The 18,591-nt window shown below is 49.2% G+C and overlaps 1 protein-coding gene across 1 annotated transcript in view; it reads left to right on the forward strand.

Annotated features, from left to right (window-relative positions):
• The window catches only part of PTPRQ (protein tyrosine phosphatase receptor type Q), an 855,789-nt gene that overhangs the window by 799,067 nt on the left and 38,131 nt on the right, over positions 1–18,591 (forward strand). Inside the window, exons 57-58 of the mRNA XM_075342420.1 lie at positions 2,284–2,374; positions 11,682–11,758. Coding sequence (XP_075198535.1) covers positions 2,284–2,374; positions 11,682–11,758 — 168 coding nt within the window. The remainder of the gene's footprint in view (positions 1–2,283; positions 2,375–11,681; positions 11,759–18,591) is intronic.

The following is an 18,591-nucleotide window of genomic DNA, read 5'->3' on the forward strand; positions in this document are numbered from 1 at the left end:
TGTCCATAATAGGAGCCCACAGAACCTTCAGAATTTGAAGAATGTTCGTCTTCAAAGAATGGGTCAAATTTCATCTCAGGGATGCATGTGACTAGTTTCTCTATACAGAAGGCATCTTGAAGCTGTCATCATCAACAAAGACTTTTCTACAAAGTATTAAATAATTGTCACTAAGCGTGTTCAATACTTTTTCCCTGTTCATAGAAGCAGAAGCAATATGGCATAATGAAAACTGGCTTTAAGGACACTTTAGGGAAATGGCCATACCACTGGTACTATAACCAAATCCATTCAACTATGTACCTGTAATGAAGACCAGAGGTGTCCAACTACTGTGGGTTATGCCACCCCATCCCACACCATACTCCCAACAGTATGATGGGTGTGACCTTCCCACATAAAGCTGTTGCATTAACTTCATGCTACAACTCTCAGAGGCTATCAAGGTAAAGAATAAGAAAGCAGGTCTATCCTCTGCTGCAGGAGATTGGTCTAGAAACCACATGGGCAATACCATGAAGAAGCCTTCATGAGGGAATGTCACACCCAACCTAATCCTAAAATTCTGGTATAGGGTGGCACAATTTATGGTAGCTGGACCCCTCTAGTCTTCACTGGGGGTACACTTGTAGCTCGATGATTGGGTCATGAAACCTGTGGTAAAACCATTTTTCCAGAATGTCCCAGGAGCCATTTTTGAACATGACAATGATAGGACAGGAAGCTTGCTTGGCCTAAATGTGGTACCATGGCCTGCACTGTCTCCGGACTTTTCTCCCATCGAGCTCATCTGAGACATCATTGGTCTGCGACTGCTAAGTGAGCTGACAGCAGATCTTGATGATTTGCTTATGACATGCTGGCACTGAGGCCTGGGGGTTACTCGTTACCGTGACCCCGGCGGTCTCATTTTAATAAATGGCTGATGATGGTTGGGGAATTTTTACAGGGGAGATGTAGTGACACCACCTGTGGTATGCGGCAAGATAGGTGCTGCCGCTGCTTTTCAGTTCCCTGGTGAGTTGGTATAGCTTTTCACAGGTAGAGCTAGGCCCCAGTGCTGTCGGGAGTAGTTGTCTTTATAAATGATTGAGGGACTTAACGTTGGGATGCGGTACTGAGGATGCCGGCAATAACTGGACAACACAGGGGCCTTAGTTTCCTTTACCTTTTACTCGACAGTAGATGATAAAAGCCAGGGAGACTGGTCCAGATGGTAGCGGAGGTCCGATCAGCCTGGAAGCAATTGAGGGGATCCACCTAGCCAGGTGGGTTCAGAGGCCTTCCTGCTTGAGCTGTGATTTGTGGGTCCCTGCGGCTTGAAGCTACACTGTGACCCTCTTCCATGTGTCGATAGTGATTCTCACCCATATGGCAGGCAACGCGAGTCTTTTCCTGGTGCCGTTCCGCTGGTCACAGCTCCTGGCTCTACCATGCTGTTGTGCCTTGGGTGCTCTGTAGGTCAGAAGACCTGCAGTCTCCTGCCCGCCAGATTTAGCTGCGGGGACTTCAGTACCCATGCAGCCTCGGACTCCGGTGTCCAGTTCTCTGAGCTCGGCCGAGGAAGCTATGATACAGCTCCCTTCCCAGTGACTGCCTTCTCTCTACTCTTTACTTGTTCTGCCCTTCCAGTTTCACTTCTGTGTGTGTACTAACCTCTCCTCCAGGCTAGAATGCATAGGGAAGCTCCCCTCAAAACGGGTTCTTGAGCTCCCCATTCTGGTCTGGAGTTAGGAAGTGTTGAGTGCTGTTGCACCTAACATGGGAGACTCCCCTCTTGCTTCCAGGTATAAAGTCACCCCCTGTAAGAATGGCAATCTTGCTGTGGCAACCAGACCACTGGGTACCACACTTACCCAAGTGCATTCAACTAGGCAGAACATTTCTCAGACAACCAATATTCATTTCATTGATAACATGTCAAAGCATGTTAACACATTTAATTCTGCACGTGGTGCTCTTGCCTTATTCTAAATTAATTGAGATGTTTTGAAAATGTTGTCTCTATTTTTCCATTATTTGCTTATCATTAACATTTCTATATTGTGATTTCCATAACTCCATAACATTTCCTTCTTGATGCTGCAATTTAAGTGTTGTGGAGTTTACATATGTGTATATTATTGAATAATATTCAATATCTGCTCTGCTTCTCATGAGTATCCAGAATAATTGCATTAGTCAATCAATAGTTTGAGGTAATAAAATAAACAGTAGCAAATGATAAAACAATTTATTAATGCTTAACAGACATATTACCTATGTCTTACTTGTATCTTGCAGGAGCTCCCGAAGTTTCTTGAAGACCTTGCGGTATCAGATGCTGATCTACCATGGAACAGGTCCAAAAATCGCTTCACAAACATAAAGCCATGTATGTATATGAATTATATCACACTGTGACAAAGTCATTAATTCATTTTAATGCAGCTGAAATCTAGAACAGGTACTTTTACATCATTATTTTACAGCAAAATTTTTGATCAATTTTGCCAAAGACGGGTGCATTTCAGGCAATGCCACGTTTTCATTAAGGCACTTTCATTTTCTAAACACTGTCATAATAAGTATCTAAAGCACATATTAAAGCTGGAACAAGGAAAATATGCTTTAGGGGAATAAGCTAAGCCAAAATTCACTAGTGCCCTTCAGTAGTCATTTTGTTAGAATTTATTAATAGAGCAACAATGTATTATACAATAATTTTACTCATCACTGCTCTAAAGGAGTTCACAAAATACATTCCCTACCACAAACATGCAGACTACGGTATCAATGGACTATACATGGCCCCCCAGGCTAGGACAAGCAGTGTTACAACAAATGGTATAATTGGTTATTTAGTGTGAAAAATCCAACAATTGAGCACTATAAATTAAAAACCATCAGTAGAGTTCAAAATAGTCTATTTCGCTGCTATTTTAGGTACAGGTCTGTCCCTCGACCTTCCTGTTTATATAATTTGGTTGAGGAGCCTGTGGGCTTTTCCAGCTGTTGGCACCAAATTTTTTGCCCAGTCTGGCTCAGCATATGAAGTTTATCTGACGGAAAAACATTAAGCTTACACAATACAAAATAGAATGCCTAGGTCGAAATTATTTCACAATAGGTATAGGCTATGTTATAATTCTGTGCAGCATAATTAGCTGTTGGACTGTTTTTCATGTAACAAAAAAGTACTTAAATTTAGGGATTGGGTTTACCAAATTGACTTTAAAAAATAAGAACTTTCTCAAGTGTCTGGAATAAAAAAATGTGTCTGTGAAATTTTTAAAATGTGTTTTCCATGACGTAAACATTAAATGGGTTGTCTCATATTCTTAAATTGGTATACTTGCAAAGTGTTTGTAAAAACAAGCAACTTTGCAGTATATATCGTATTAAAAATTTTCTTTGTTTTCAAGAACAGAATTCTATTGTTCCAGCTCGTTGCCTAGGTGACTGGCCACCTCTGCAGTCTATCAGTGTTGTCCTAGCATAGAATCATAGTGCTTACAAGCTCTTATACTATACAGCTTGCACGCGCTGTTCTGAAGCTGGCCAGTTTTAGTGCCTCTGCTTTCCTATGGCCAGCGGCGCAGCAATGTTGCTGGTCCAAATTGTCCATCATACGGAGGGCTGCACCACCTAGCAAGCAAAAAGTCAAAAGGCTGGTGGAGCACTTCTGAAGACAAACCCTTTAATGGCTAATAATTAAAATTGGGCATCAATATTTGGCACCATGCCCCCTTCTAGTGCATTGCCAAATACGTTTAAGGGTATGTACACTTTCGTACAGAGTTTTTTGTATTATTAATTTGCGTCCAAAATTCTAATATACTCATGTTTCTAAATAGTCTTGAAATATTATGAAAATTTTGCTGTGTGCCACCCCTGCAGCAGTTGGACTTCTCGGATCTGGGGTTACTGTGGCTCGAGGGTCTCGGGACCCGGGGGCTTGCGGACACTTGAAAATAAAAGGGGCTATTTACAGGGGGATTAGTGTTTGTGACGCCACCCGTGGTTCGTGGTAAGGGGAGTACCGCCGCTGTCGATGGGAGTACCCGGTGGAGATGGAGCGGGGCAGATCAGATGACGTTCCGTCCACGGGTAGGGTAGGGCCCGGGACTCTGGATGGTGGAGATGTAGGGCAGCGTGGTGCAGGCCAGGCGGGGAGATTCAGGGGAATCAACGTACTCACTCAGGTTGGATGGGTGTTGGTGTGGCCATTAAACAGACTCTCACACAGGAGTAAACCAAGTCTCTGGGTCCCGCTGGCACTCAGGGGGAGCTCGTCCGGGAATCTGTCCCTGTTGGTATTGCTGATAGTTCTGGACCTGCCTCCATGCACTATATTTGGATGTTTCTGAGTGACCCCTTAGCCTGAAGCTTTCGGGGTCCTACTCCCTACAATTAGTTATAGGAGCTGTGGTCTCGATGGCTGATACTTGGGATATCAGTGGGCCGCATAAGCTGGAAAGCCCTATCCCCCTCATTGTGTTGGTGCCATCGATCTCTGAGCTCTTGGGGAAAGTTCATAAAGAGACTATCCTCCACAGGTTAATTATCAGGTTGCGCGAAGCTACTCCCTGATCTAGGGTCCAGTACCCTGCCGTGCTTGGTTCCAGTCCAGTTACTAGATTTTCCAGTGCCGACCGTTCTCCAAAACTAAGTCTGGGCACTCTTCTCCAATACCCTGCGACCGGGTCTCTGACTCCTCAGGTCCCAGACCAGCGTGTGCGACCTAGCCAAAAGTCTCCCAGGGAGCTCCAACTCCCTCAGCTCCTCACTCTCTGAGGGCTACCACTCCACTGACTACGTAGACACTTTGCTAAAGAAGACAGTAGTGTCCTTAATACATACAGAATAAAGAAAAACTACATGCAGAGTTCATCATATTAAAGAGAACTTGTTGGGCAATAAAAAATGCTATTAACCTGCAGATATGGGGTTAATCTGCAGATTAATAATGTTCTGAAGCTGCCTGGAGCTCATACCAAAATCCCAGCTAAAGGAAATTAACTTTATTTCTGTTAGCAGCCTTGGGCTTTCAGTTATTGGGGTGGCACGGGTGCAGCTTTAGTCACCGCTTTGGGTATAGTAAGCAGCAACTGTAACTGCATCCCCGTCGCTGACTGATGATTGGCTCTAATGCTGAAGTGGCTGTCAGTCAGTGCCAAAGGAGTTTTTACAGCGACCATCACTATGCACTGCGTGGTGACTGAAGCATTGTTGGTGCCCCCCCTGTGTCGCCCCCAAGCCTGTAGCAGCCGAGCTGCTCAGATCCGGACCTGCTGTGTGGCTCGAGGGATCCTCCGGACCCAGGGGTCATGCAGACACGCCAAGTGAAAAGGGGGACGTAGTTGTACGGGCTTGGCCGTATTCAGTTTGTGATGCCACCCACGGTGTGTGGTGAAAGGTGGCACCACTACTGCTGTTGTGGGACACCCCGGGGGAGATGTAATGGCAGCTGGATGTTAACCCCTCCATGGGTAGGGATGGTTGCCCCGGGGCCCAGTGGCTCTGTGCAGGGGATGGCGATGGCAGGGGCCTGCGCGCCTGGACGTACCAGGGAATGTTTGGTTACTCACAGTTGAATAAATCACACGGGTCTTTTGGTACACCAAGGTGCTGGTGGCCAGCCGCCGTGGCCGGTTGTACTCTTGTCCCCCACCCAGGCTGGTGGTCGCCGTCTTTTTCCTCTGCACTGTTTTTGCTTGTGTTGGACTTCCTGGTCTGCAACACGGGAGTCCGCTCCCGGCTTGTTGTGTACTTGAGGAGCCGTGCGCGCTGACGCTGACCCGTGGGATCTATCGGGCCCTGGCGGTTGCCCTATCCCTCTCTGTGGGTGGTTGTCTGCTTTTGGGACCTAAAATCCTGCCCTCAATTGGTTAATTAGCTAGGCCGTTGGTTCCGGTCCTGGCTTCAGGGTCCAAGTACCCCCTCTGTTTACAGTTTCCGGGTCGGTGCTCCGGTGTCAGTACCGGCGGGGTCCAACCCTGTCCCGGTCCACCTCGGATCTCTGGCTGCCGTCTTCCCATCGCCTGCTGACAGGGACCACCGTCTGCCACCTAGCCAAGGCACCAGGGCTCCAACCCTGGTGCCTGTCAAATTGAGCTTCACCTCTGCTGGAGCTACACCTAGCCCCCAGCCTCCACTCCTCTCAACTTGAACTCAAGACACTTTCTCCACTGTTTTCCCGCGCTGGACTGTCTAGACCCCTAGGTGGGCGTTTCCTAACTGCCTGGTCCCGCCCACTGGTGTGTCTGTCTTGCCCTGAGGGGGGTGGCTAGCGTTTCAGGTCAGCTGTATGTAACCTAGGTGAGGGATGGTGTTATGCGGGCGCCTCTTGTGTGACTACCTGGTTTTTCCAGCGCATCACACCCCAATAACTGAAAGACTGAAAACCTGAAGCTGTCAGGAGGAAGAAAGTCAATTTCCTCCTGACAGCGGGGCTCTCAGTGCTGGCATTAGAGAGCTTCAGAACGCTATTAACCTGCAGATTAATCCCATATCTGCAGGTTAATACTGTTCTGTTTTTACCTGACAGGTATCCTTTAATAGGAGTTACACTTCCATAGGAGAAAAATCTGAAACTTGAATCAGGTTTCATACAACATATCAATGGTCTGAAAATTAAAGAAAGAATAAAGTTTGCAGCCTGAAACTTAGTGCAATCTCATTAAAGGGGTTGTCCAGCACTGACCTAATGATGACTTATCTGTAAAGGCTAAGGACTGGTGATGGGCGAACCAGAACTATAAAATATGGGGTCTGTACAGATACCTAGTGCCTGTGCGCAAACCCCGAACATGGAGTTCTCAGGGAACTCTGTGTAACTGTTCAGATTTGGCCAACTGAACAATTAAAAATAAAGGAAAAAAAGAAAATAAGGAATAAAGTATGAGCGTTATACTTACAGAGTCTCCTGCACGGCTGTAACACTACTTCTGGGTCCGTTCATTAACTGCTAATACATATTCACTGCTCTCCCTGCCCACTGTCAGTCCTAACGTGATTAGTTGCAGTCAGACTGTGCCCCCACCCTGTGTGACAACATTTGTAATTGTTTGGAATCACACGCTGTCTGCATCTCTATATTGTATAAATAAATAAAGAAAGAAATTGGAGTACGGGCCCCCATATTATGATACCCAGCACAGATAAAGCATACAGTACAGGCTACAGGCCCCAGCCATGTGCTTATCTTCAGCCATCCAAAATTGTCGCATCCGTTAGATAGACTTTACCTGCCTCATCCTGATTGCCTGGTGTGGTGGCAATCAGGGTAATATAAGGGGTTAATGAGAGCTCACACCTGCCACTAAGGCCTAGATTAGTAATGGCAAATGTGAAAAGTGAAAAGAAATAAACACAAACACCAAAAAAATCCTTTATTTGAAATAAAATACAAAAAAAAACCCCTCATTCTCAAATTTATTAACCCCGAACACCCAGTTCCGACATAATCCACATGAGGTCCCATGACGATCCTGGCTCTGCTATATACTGAAGTCGCAGCGCTGGTGCACATTAGAAAACATGACCTCCTGCTGTGGCTTCAGACAAAGACTGACTGAGCCGCAACTGTGAGCAATGACGTCACTCAGTTTATCTGCAGTCACAGATGGAGGTCCCCATGGTACCCTACCTGTGAACACAGGTAAACTGACCAAAGGTAACCTTATTGAATTCAATGACCTTACCACAGGTGAACTCATTCACATCAATGAGACCTGCTTCTCCTGGCAGAAAAATGCTTTTTTTGCCAAGAGATGCTGAAATTTATTTTGACACGCTGCCAAGAAAAGCACACGACTGGGGGCTGCACTTGGTATCACAATATGGGGGGATCCGACTCCAATCTATTTATTTATTTTTAAACTATTCGGTCGCAGACAGCGTGTTTGATTCCAAGCAATCAGAGATTCTGTCACACAGGGGGGAGCACGGTCTGACTGCAACCAATCACATGCTAGGACTGTCGTTGGGCAGAGGAAGCAGTGCTTCGGATCTGGCCCTTCTGTGGGTGGCTTGAGGGTCTCCGGACCCTGGGGCCTCACGGTCACTTCAAATGAAAAGGGGTAGTAATGGGATGGTGGATGTGGAACGTAAATGTACGGGCTGAGCCGTACGGAGTTCGTGACGCCACCCACGGTTTGTGGTGATATTGGGCACCACCGCTGCAGTAACGGGGCACCCAGGGGAGATGTTGTGCAGCAAGTTGTTAACCCCTCCGTGGGCAGGGATGGTGGCCCCGGGACCCGTTGGGGGTTTGGCGATGCAGGGAGATGGGCGACCACAGGGTGCTGGTGTACTCACTATTAGAAAACACACGAGTCTCTGGTAAACCAAGGTGATGGTGGTCAGTGCCCGCAGCCGGCTGCGTTCTGGTTCCCCCACCCGGCTGGTGGTCTCTGTCTTTCTCCTGCACCTGTTTAGAATGGTGGACTGCCTGCGCTTGCAACTTCAGGAGTCCGGTTCCGGCTTGTGGTCGCCTAAGGAGCCCTTTGCCCGCAAACGCTGGCCCGTGGGATCTCTGAGCCGTGGCGGTGGCCTTTTATCCCCCTGGCTGTTGCCTTCAGTCAGGACTTTGGATTGGACAGGACCTCTAGTCCTGGCTGCAATCAGTTAATTAACTAAGTCCAGTCGCTTCTGGGCCTATCTTCAGGGTCTGAGTACCCTCCTGTGTGCTCCGGTTTCCGAGTCGGTTCCTCGGGTCGCTACCAGCAGGCCACTACCCTGTCCTGGCCAACCTCGGTTCCACCGAGCCGTTTTCCCGGCTCCTGCAGACGGAGACTGACGTCTGCCTCCTAGCCAAAGGCACCAATGCTCCTACCCTGGTATCTGTCAGTTTGCTTCAGGCCTCAGACAAAGGCCTGACCTCCACTCTCTCTAAACTCTACAACTGATCTCACTTTTTCCCGCCCCGGGATATTTACCTTAGTTACCAAGCGCAGCATGCTTCCACGTGTAGCGACGCTCCAGCGATCCCTGCCAGGTCAGGTTGCTGGTGGGATCGCTGGAGCGTCGCTTAGTGTGACATCTCATCAGTGACCTCCTAGCAACTTACCAGCGATCCCTATCAGGTTGTATCATTGTTGGGATCCCTGGTAAGTTGTTTAGTGTGACTGGGCCTTAAGGCTCTAATGAAATAATAGTACTGTAAAAGTGAGTAAAATAAATAAATAAAGACCGATATGTGATAAATAATGCCTCGCTTATCTCACAAAATACTTCAAGAAATGTTGCACGAAAACAATTATGTGTGAATACACTCTTATTGTGATGCTCGACACTATGTGGCGTTAGTGTGAAGCTAGTTACTAGGTGGCGGTAGATACTACTTGCGTGCAGTGTGATCAGAGCGGTAGTCAGAAAGCCAGATCAGAAACCAGAAGGAAATGACAGGACACATGAAGAAGGCAGAGATGAGATCAAGATACAAACCGAGGGTCAGGGGCGAACAAGACAAAACAATCACTGATCTCGGAGAGACCAGCCAGAGAAAACACTGCCAGCAGCCAACAAAGGCACTCAAAACAGTGAAATCCTAGGTGCATTGCCCCCTGGGAAATATTCAAATCAAAAAAAGGTCCGTGGAACCCCTGTTAGGAGTCTCAAAACAGAAGCCAGAATCCTACTCCACACTGATGAAGGGCAACACCCCGAAACAGCTGTCTGTAGATGGATACCTTTCCTTGTCACTTGTCATATCTTTAAACTCATCAAAGAGTTGGATATTGACTAGGAGAGCCACTTAATATGGTGGTTATGGTGGTCTCCTAAAAAGAGCCACTTCTTGGCTAGATCCTTCCCGGAGGGATATCTGGCTATTTTCTGTGTTGAGACTCCTAGCAGAGGCTCCACGGACCTTTTTTTTTATTTAAAGTAAGAGGGGCGGCAGAGCAGAGTCAACAACAGTCCAGGGTCAAGAAGCAAAGATCAGATAACTGTACATAACGGGAGCCAAGAGCACTTACTGCGGAACCAGGAAGTACGACTGGCAACATTCCGGGTGAGCATGCTTCCTAATGAAGCCGAGCAATCACCCGGAATGAGGAGCATCTGAATAAGCCTCTCCCAGCATCAGTGTAGGACCCAGTTCAGAGAAGCAACCTGTCAACAGGAGCTCAAGATAAACAGCAGAGCATCTCAACCTGCAAAATGCTCTGTGCGACCGAACAGGCAAGTACCGGCTCTGCAGGAGAGCATAGCAGAACGTCACAGTGCTCAAGATGATTAGCACATCAGAACCGTGACACTTATGTAACATAGTCACCAAACATTTTCCCTTGTATTACACCCCATTAGTTACATTTGTGCAACAAGATTGAAAGTTATTTTTAAAGATTTAAGGCAATGCTAGGAAAATTGACCTTCCTGTTATAATTTATTGACCTGTGAGCAGTGATAAGCGGACCTGTAGGAGTTCGGGTCCATTGTGTTCAGCTGGATGTTAGATAAAAGTTTGTTTTGGGATCTGGACTTGACCTGAATTTGACCCTGGACTGCAACCTTTCAACAAACTTTATTAACATAGGAACAATACCTGAACACTGAACTCAGACACAGGATTTATTTAAAAGTCCGTATTCAAGTCCAAGCCCCGGACACTCTGTGTCCGGTATGAACCCCGAACTTTTCAGTTCGGGTTCGCTCATTCTTACCTGTGAGTCTGCAAATCCATTAAACTAGATAAAGGGGGTGTCTCTTTCATCTGCTCCCATATCTCATGTAATTGTTTAAAAATTCAATACTGTTAACTGCATTGTGTGCGTATATCAGGTGAAGAACAGGTATGAAGAAGCAATGCAGCACAGAGCACTATACAGTAGTAGATCAGTTAAGTTGAAAAGGGGTTATCCACTTCTTTAAACTTTATACCTTATCCTTTAGGGAAGGCCACTTTTATTAGATTGTTGGAGTCAACTCTCATCATCACTGCCGATCAACTGCTTTAGTCGGTCTGCAGTGCTCTTGGGAGATTTGTGTCTCCTTCATTGATTATGCTGGCCACTGTACTGTACACCATAGGAGTCACTGTGCCTATAATTGCTGCTCAGCTAAAAGGTGCAATACCAGGTAAGACCTACGGACAAGAGTAAAGCTATTCCTAGAAAAAAAGTCTTTATGATTTCAAAAAGTTTAAATGTATTTTAAAGAGAGAAAATGCTGTGTTGTACTCAACATTAAAAAACACAATTTTCCCATTGCAACAGCTCTATGATCTTGAAATGACCCTTGTAATGTTCCAAGGCTGATTGTCTGAGTAACTCTGTACGCACAAGCTTTTATATGCAGGTGCAAGAAATTGTAGACTTAATAGTGTCTTAACTTTGTAATGTGACCTAAGTAACCAACCTCTTTAACATTCTTTACTTGACAGCCGTCCCAAGACTATTTGCTACCCTAACATTTACAGTATAGAAAGTGTTAAAGTGAGAAGTCCTATCTTCATGTAAAGAAAACCAAAATAAAGTATAATGTTTGCAGTGTATGTAATATAGAGGTGTTCAGTTTGTTTCATTTTTGTGAGTTTCTACGTCATGTACAATTTCATCCATTGATCAATTTGATTAACACTATTTGTGCTAATGCTGTTCATCTAGTCTTTTACAAGAGAGGGGACATTGTACTGCAGACTTACTGTAAGTGTAAAAATGTGCGAGACTAATCTGTCCTACACATTTATGCTACAGATAACAATAACCGAGTAAAGCTCATAGCGGATGCTGGTGTGCCAGGCTCAGATTACATCAATGCAAGCTATGTGTCTGTAAGTATAAAAATACCCTATGGTTGGCCATTCTGGCTAGGGATGGTGATTTAAAAACTAGAAAAAACTTTTATAGTCAGAAGACAGAAGAAGAAAATGAGGGGTAGAGAGACAAAGAGCCTTCACTTTTGGAACTTATCGGGGCTAAGTAACCGCTTAAATACCACTGCATGTGGCTTTTAAGTGGTTAAAAGGGGGTCTAAAAAAAACCTTTGACAGTATCAGCCCTCCACGATCTTAATCGCAGATGACAGTCATTGCCATGGTACTCTGAGGTCATCTGATGACCCCAAGGTACAGTAGCCTGTTAGATCCTGCTATAAGCATTGTCTTACAGGCTCTGTCAGTGAGACACTGACAGGTCTCAGCCACTTACAATAGTACTGCGATACATGAGACCAGAGATCAAAGAAAAAAATATTCATGCCCCACAGTGGGACTAAGTGAAAAAGTTAAAAAAAAATGAAATAAAATATGCACAAAAGTAAAAAAATGATCCAGAGAAAAATGAAATCCCATTTTGCCACTAAAAACGCATTGTTTTTGTTAAAACAAAAAAGTACACTTATTTAGTATTACTGTATCCGGAACGACCCGAGCTATAAAACTGTCATGTCATTTATTCCGTACAGCAAACAACTTAATAAAAAGCGATAAAGTCATAAGTAAAAAAAATGGTATCAATGAAAATGCTAAACCATCCCACAAAAACAAGCTCTATTATGGTTCATTTCGAAAAAAAAGTTACAGTTCTCAGAATATGGCAATGTAAAAACAAATTAATTTTTGTAAAATATCATTTTTAATGTTAAAAAAATAGTAACGCATAAAAACCTATATAAACTTTGTATTGCTATAATTAATAATGAATAAATTGGTCTTGTCACAAACCACCGGGGGGGTCACTCAGAAATCCCCCGCGCTGGCTACCAGTACGTCACAATCGGGGGGTAACAAGTGGGGGTCACCCCTCCTTTATACCTCCCGACCGACAGACAGAGCACGTGACGCGCTCTCTAGCGCCCCTCTTATAGTCAGGCCAATTATGGAATTGCCCGACAATAAGCAAGGAGGCCGCTATACTACTTATGCCGATTATTGAAGGGTCCCCGGTGAGAGTAGGGTATATATTCCCCCGACCTCCGCGGGCGGAATATATAAAACCTCCCCGAATCTCACTGGCCTCCCCACAATAATCCTTGGCACAACTCGCTGCCACCAACCGCTTCACGGTAACTATTAGCCGAACACACAGACGTGGGATTCAAGATCGAGATAACAGAACAGCCCAAGATTAATTATATAATTTAATCAGCCTAAAGCACACTAGAAACTACAATATATACAATAGGGAATCTACAGAATATACATATGTCAGAGTACAGTTACAGATAAAGCATGGTTTACAAACAGGTATGCAATTCAATCAGTTACCTTGTGCGTCTGGCCACAGGGGGGCGCTGTAGACCAGGTTTCTAGGAACTCCCACAGATGTTTCCTGCACGTGACCCCCAGCGAAAGAACACTGGAAAATGGCCGAAGTAGGGTTATCAACCTGGGCAAATCCAGGTCCCCTCCTACCTTAGTGACCTCAGAGGGAGCACTGCTCCACCCCTGGCTGGAGTTATGGACAAAATCCACAACATGGAATATGGCCATAACTTTGCCTGGGAGCGTCGTAGGCGGACGCCGACGCTCTCATTGTGACAGCTATGAATTTAGCTACAGAACGAGAGGTTTCATGACTTGTCTACTAGTTCCCCATTGGCTGATATCACGCCTGGGGTATTTCCCAAGCTCCCGCTCCCATAAAAAGGGTGTGCCAGCATCGTCCGCATGCGGAGACACCATTTTTATGGTTGCCATATTTATCGGAAATATGGCTTGCGAGATATGAACCATTTTTTACTGGAGTCGTTCTGTCTGGATACTTCCAAGCTTGCTAATTAGATAGCAGCTCCTACCACAGGGTCACGGCAGGGAGTCATCCTGTGTCCATTGTTCCCACATCACCTAATTTCCATATCATAGGAGATGGCCATGGGATGTGACACCTTCACAGATGCTGGACATTGAGGACAAGAAGGGAGGGGGGCACTGCCAGGGAGTGATGAGCGATTATGACTGGAAGTCATAATTCATCTTCATATCCCGGGATTTGCCTCACACCTCCCCCCTTTTGAGGGCGCTAGGGGGCAGCACACTCCGGTGTTCCCCCGTGCGCCCGTCCGCGACCTCTCCTTGTCGGGACAGCCCGTCTGCGTTACCGTGGTCACGGCCCCTTTTGTGGCGAATGGTGAAGTTGTATTGCTGGAGCGCAAGGCTCCATCGCAACAATCGCCCATTCGTCCCAGAGACGGTGTGCAACCAGCTGAGGGGATTGTGGTCCGTCTCCACGATGAAGTGGCGCCCGTATAGATAGGGTTGCAGACGCTGCAGGGCCCACACTATGGCCAGGCACTCCTTCTCCATCGTGGAATAGGCCACTTCCCTTGGTAACAGCTTCCTGCTCAGGTACAAGACTGGGTGCTCTTGGCTCGCAGAGTCCACCTGGCTGAGTACCGCACCGAGGCCGAAGTCACTGGCGTCGGTCTGTACTACAAACGGCCGCGTGAAGTCGGCTGCCTGTAGCACGGGCGGGCTGGACAGGGCGTCCTTTAGGGCCTGGAAGGCTGTCTCGCAGTCCATTGTCCAATCGACTGCAGAGGGCAGCTTCTTCTTGGTGAGGTCCGTCAAGGGCTTTGCCAGGCTACTATAGCGTGGAACAAACCTCCTATAGTACCCGGCGGTCCCTAAGAAGGACATCACCTGCTTCTTGGTCCTGGGGGTGGGCCAGGATGCGATGGCCTCCACTTTCTCAGGCTCGGGCTTCAGTGTTCTCCCGCCTACCCGGTGACCGAGGTACTGGACCTCGCTCATGGCCAGCTGACACTTTCCCGGCTTGATGGTCAAACCTGCCCGGTGGATCCGCCTGAGCACCTGTGCTAGATGCTCTAGGTGGTCCTCCCAGGTGGGACTGAAGACGGCAATGTCATCCAGGTACGCGGCCGCGTACCCTTCAAGTCCCTTGAGCAGGGTGTTGACCATCCGCTGGAAAGTGGCAGGGGCATTCTTCATCCCGATTGGCATCACCGTGGACTCGTATAGTCCAAATGGGGTAATAAAGGCAGAGCGTTCCCTGGCCTTGCGAGTCAGGGGGATCTGCCAATATCCCCGGCTCAGATCCATGATGGTCAGGTACTGAGCCCCGGCCAACTGATCGAGCAGGTCATCGATTCGTGGCATTGGGTACGCATCGGCGACCGTGACAGCATTGAGCCCCCTGTAGTCCACGCAGAACCGAGTGGTTCGGTCCTTCTTAGGGACGAGGACTACAGGCGAGGCCCAAGCGCTGTTGGATGCCTGGATCACCCCCAGCTTCAGCATCTCGTCAATCTCCTGGCGCATGTGTTGCTGCACCTCCAGGGAAACCCGATATGCTGAACGCCGGATCGGGGGATGATCCCCAGTGTCCACGTGATGGACAGCCAAGTCAGTCCTTCCGGGCTGGTTGGTAAACAACCCCCGGAAGGGGTGTAGGGTGGCCCACAGCTGGGACCGTTGGTCCTCCAAGAGCTGGTGGCCAACCTCCACATCCTCAATGGATCCGCCTGCCCTAACCTGGGCTAGCATATCCAAGAGGGTTTCCGCTTCTCCCTCCTCGGGCAGGTTGCACACGGGGAGCGCACATGCCTCCCGCTCATGATGTGCCTTCATCATGTTCACATGGAAGGGCTTCCGCCTTCCACGGGCAGGGTCCAGGGTGACCAGGTACGTCACAGGGTTGAGCTGCTGGTACACGAGGTATGGGCCTTCCCAGGCTGCCTGAAGCTTGTCCTGTGGTACGGGGACCAGTACCCACACCTTTTGACCCACTTGGTAGGTCCTCTCACAAGCGTTCTGGTCGTACCAACGCTTCTGATCGGCCTGGGCTTGAGCCATATTGTCGTGTACCAGTTGCGTCAAGGCCTGCATTTTGTCCCGGAAGCGCATGACATACTCGATAACCGACACTCCAGGGGTGGCCACATCCCCTTCCCAAGCCTCTTTCACCAGAGCCAGGGGGCCCCGCACACGTCGCCCGTACAGGAGCTCAAACGGTGAGAATCCTGTTGAGGCCTGTGGAACCTCCCGGTAAGCAAATAACAGGTGTGGGAGATACCGCTCCCAGTCACGCCCATGGGAGTCGACCAACATCTTAAGCATCTGCTTTAAGGTGCCATTGAACCGCTCGCACAGGCCATTAGTCTGTGGATGGTACGGGCTGGCCACCAGATGTCGCACCTGGACTCGCTTACAGAGGGCCTCCATCAGCTGGGACATGAATTGGGTCCCCCGGTCAGTGAGCATTTCCTGGGGAAAACCCACTCGGGAGAAAATCTCCAGCAATGCGGTGGCCACCTTGTCAGCCCGAATGGACGACAAGGCCACTGCTTCTGGGTACCGGGTGGCATAGTCCACTACCGTCAGTATGAAGCGTTTCCCGGAGCTGCTGGGGATGGCCAGCGGGCCGACCAGATCCACAGCCACCCTCCTGAAAGGCTCATCGATGATGGGCAGAGATACCAGTGGGGCTTTGGGGCGTGGCCCCGCCTTCCCCACTCTCTGACAGGTTTCACACGAACGGCAGTAGGCAGCCACATCGGCCCCCATTTTTGGCCAGTAGAAATGCTGGTTTAACCTGGCCTTGGTCTTAGCGATCCCTAGGTGTCCGGCCATCGGAATCTCATGTGCGATCCGCAACAACTCCGTCCGGAACGGATAGGGTACCACCAACTGTCGGTCCCTGGGCCACGCCTCCGGTGAACCCTGCTGGACCGTGGCCCGGTACAGCCGTCCTTGGTCCCAGACCACTCGCTCCGGGTCCGAGTCCGAGGGAGGCTGTGCCGCCTGCTCCTTAAGAGCTTTCAGGCTGTCGTCAGCTTCTAACGCTGCCTGAAACCCCTGACTAGATGTGGCCAGAATCGACGAGACTGTCACATCTTCGGTCAGTACCCCGGGACCTGTGTCCTGGCCTCCACCTGACTCGGCTGCCACTTGGTCAGAAGGGGAAGAGCTATCGGACCTCCGGGAGGCCCCTTGGCTTCCAGCACTCCCACTGCGGGTGACAGCGGCCACAGCCGCTGCGACCGTGGGTCGTGCCTGCTCCTCCTCCGTTCCTGACCAAGTCGCCGGTTCAGGCAGACCTACCTGGCTTCCTGACACCCCGGTTGTGGGGGAACCCTGCACCGAGATCTTACCTGGGAGCACTTCCGCTCCGGGACCGGCCCCAATCTCACCTGCCTGTTCCCCTCCTGCAGCAACAGAACCCCGCTGTGAAATCTCTGGGGACCCCACATTTGCTGTGGTAGCCCCCACCCCACACACTGGTCCTCCCCCTGCAGCACCCTGCTCTCTGCTTATCCCTGCAGAGGGCAACAGATCCCAGCTCACAGGCTGATTACTTGTAGAGGCATTGTCACACCTTTCTCTGACCCCCTCCCCTGTCACAGCTGCAGCTGTGTGTGTGTCTATGGTGTCTATGCAAGCAGAAATATCAGAGTTCACTCCCTCCTCCCTTACATCATTCATAGATAACACATTAACATTGTCCGGAGGCCTGTCAGTACTGGCTGAAGGTTCAGCCCTTGGTTGGGGCCCAAACTGGGAGGTTATCTGCCCCAAATCTGTCCCAAGTAGCACGTTTGCAGGGATCCGATCAGTTACCCCCACCTCCCTCACCCCTCGCCCTGCGCCCCAGTCCACATAAATGTCAGCAACAGGCAGCGCCGGGTCAATGCCTCCAATCCCGGAGACAGCGAGGGTTTTTCCAGGGATCAAGTCTTGGGGGGACACCATCTCAGGCCGCACCAGAGTCACCTCCGAGGCGCTGTCTCGCAGTCCCATGGTCACAGACCGGCCGACGGTGACAGGTTGGAAGCTGTCCAGGGACCTACCACCACCCCCACCCACACAATACACCTTGGGCGGCCCTTGGGACGGGGACGGAGCCGGGGCCTTGGGACGCTGAGGGCACATGGCCTTGAAGTGTCCAGGTAGGTTGCACTGGTGGCACCGTCTTGGTTCTGCCACGGGCCTGGAGAGGGGAGTTGAGGGGGACACCCCCTGCAGTCTAGGGGCAGGTGGGGCAGTCGCAGAGTTCATCTTACCCCCTCTCCAGGTGCTGCTGGTGGCTGCTCTCCTGGCCTCAGGAGCCCGATTGTTGGTGTAGTCATCGGCCAGGGCAGCTGTAGCCGTGGACCCCTTTGGCTTCTGGTCTCGGATGAACTGGCGGAGATCCTCAGGGCAGTTCCACAAGAGTTGCTCCGTGATGAACAAGTCCAGGATCTCCGGTCCGGTGGAAAGCTGCAGGCCTTGGGTCCAGTGGTCGGCAGCTCGGGCAAGTGCCCGCCGGTGGTCAGCCCAGGAGTCCTTTGGTCCCTTTTGCAGGGTCCGGAACTTCTTGCGGTAGGACTCTGGAGTGAGGTTGTACTGTTGGATCAGGGCCCGCTTGATGGTGTCGTAGCCCTGATCTGCCTCAGCAGGCAAGTCCCCAAGGATATCCAGGGCCTTACCCCTTAGACGGGGGGTCAGGTATTTGGCCCACTGATCCTTGTCCAGATGGTGCTGCAAGCAAGTCCGTTCAAAAGCAGTCAGGAAAGAGTCCAAGTCTCCATCCTTCTCCAGCACTGGGAAGTCCTCAACACGGACCTTTGGAAGTTTGGTGTTTTGAAGGTCACATGTGGCTGATGAGGGCCGGAGCTGAGCTAGCTGCAGCTGGTAGTCACGGTCTGCCTGTCGCTCTCGCTCTCGCT

The sequence above is a fragment of the Anomaloglossus baeobatrachus genome, chromosome 4 (assembly GCF_048569485.1).
Source record: "Anomaloglossus baeobatrachus isolate aAnoBae1 chromosome 4, aAnoBae1.hap1, whole genome shotgun sequence".
In the NCBI taxonomy this organism is placed as follows: domain Eukaryota; kingdom Metazoa; phylum Chordata; class Amphibia; order Anura; family Aromobatidae; genus Anomaloglossus; species Anomaloglossus baeobatrachus.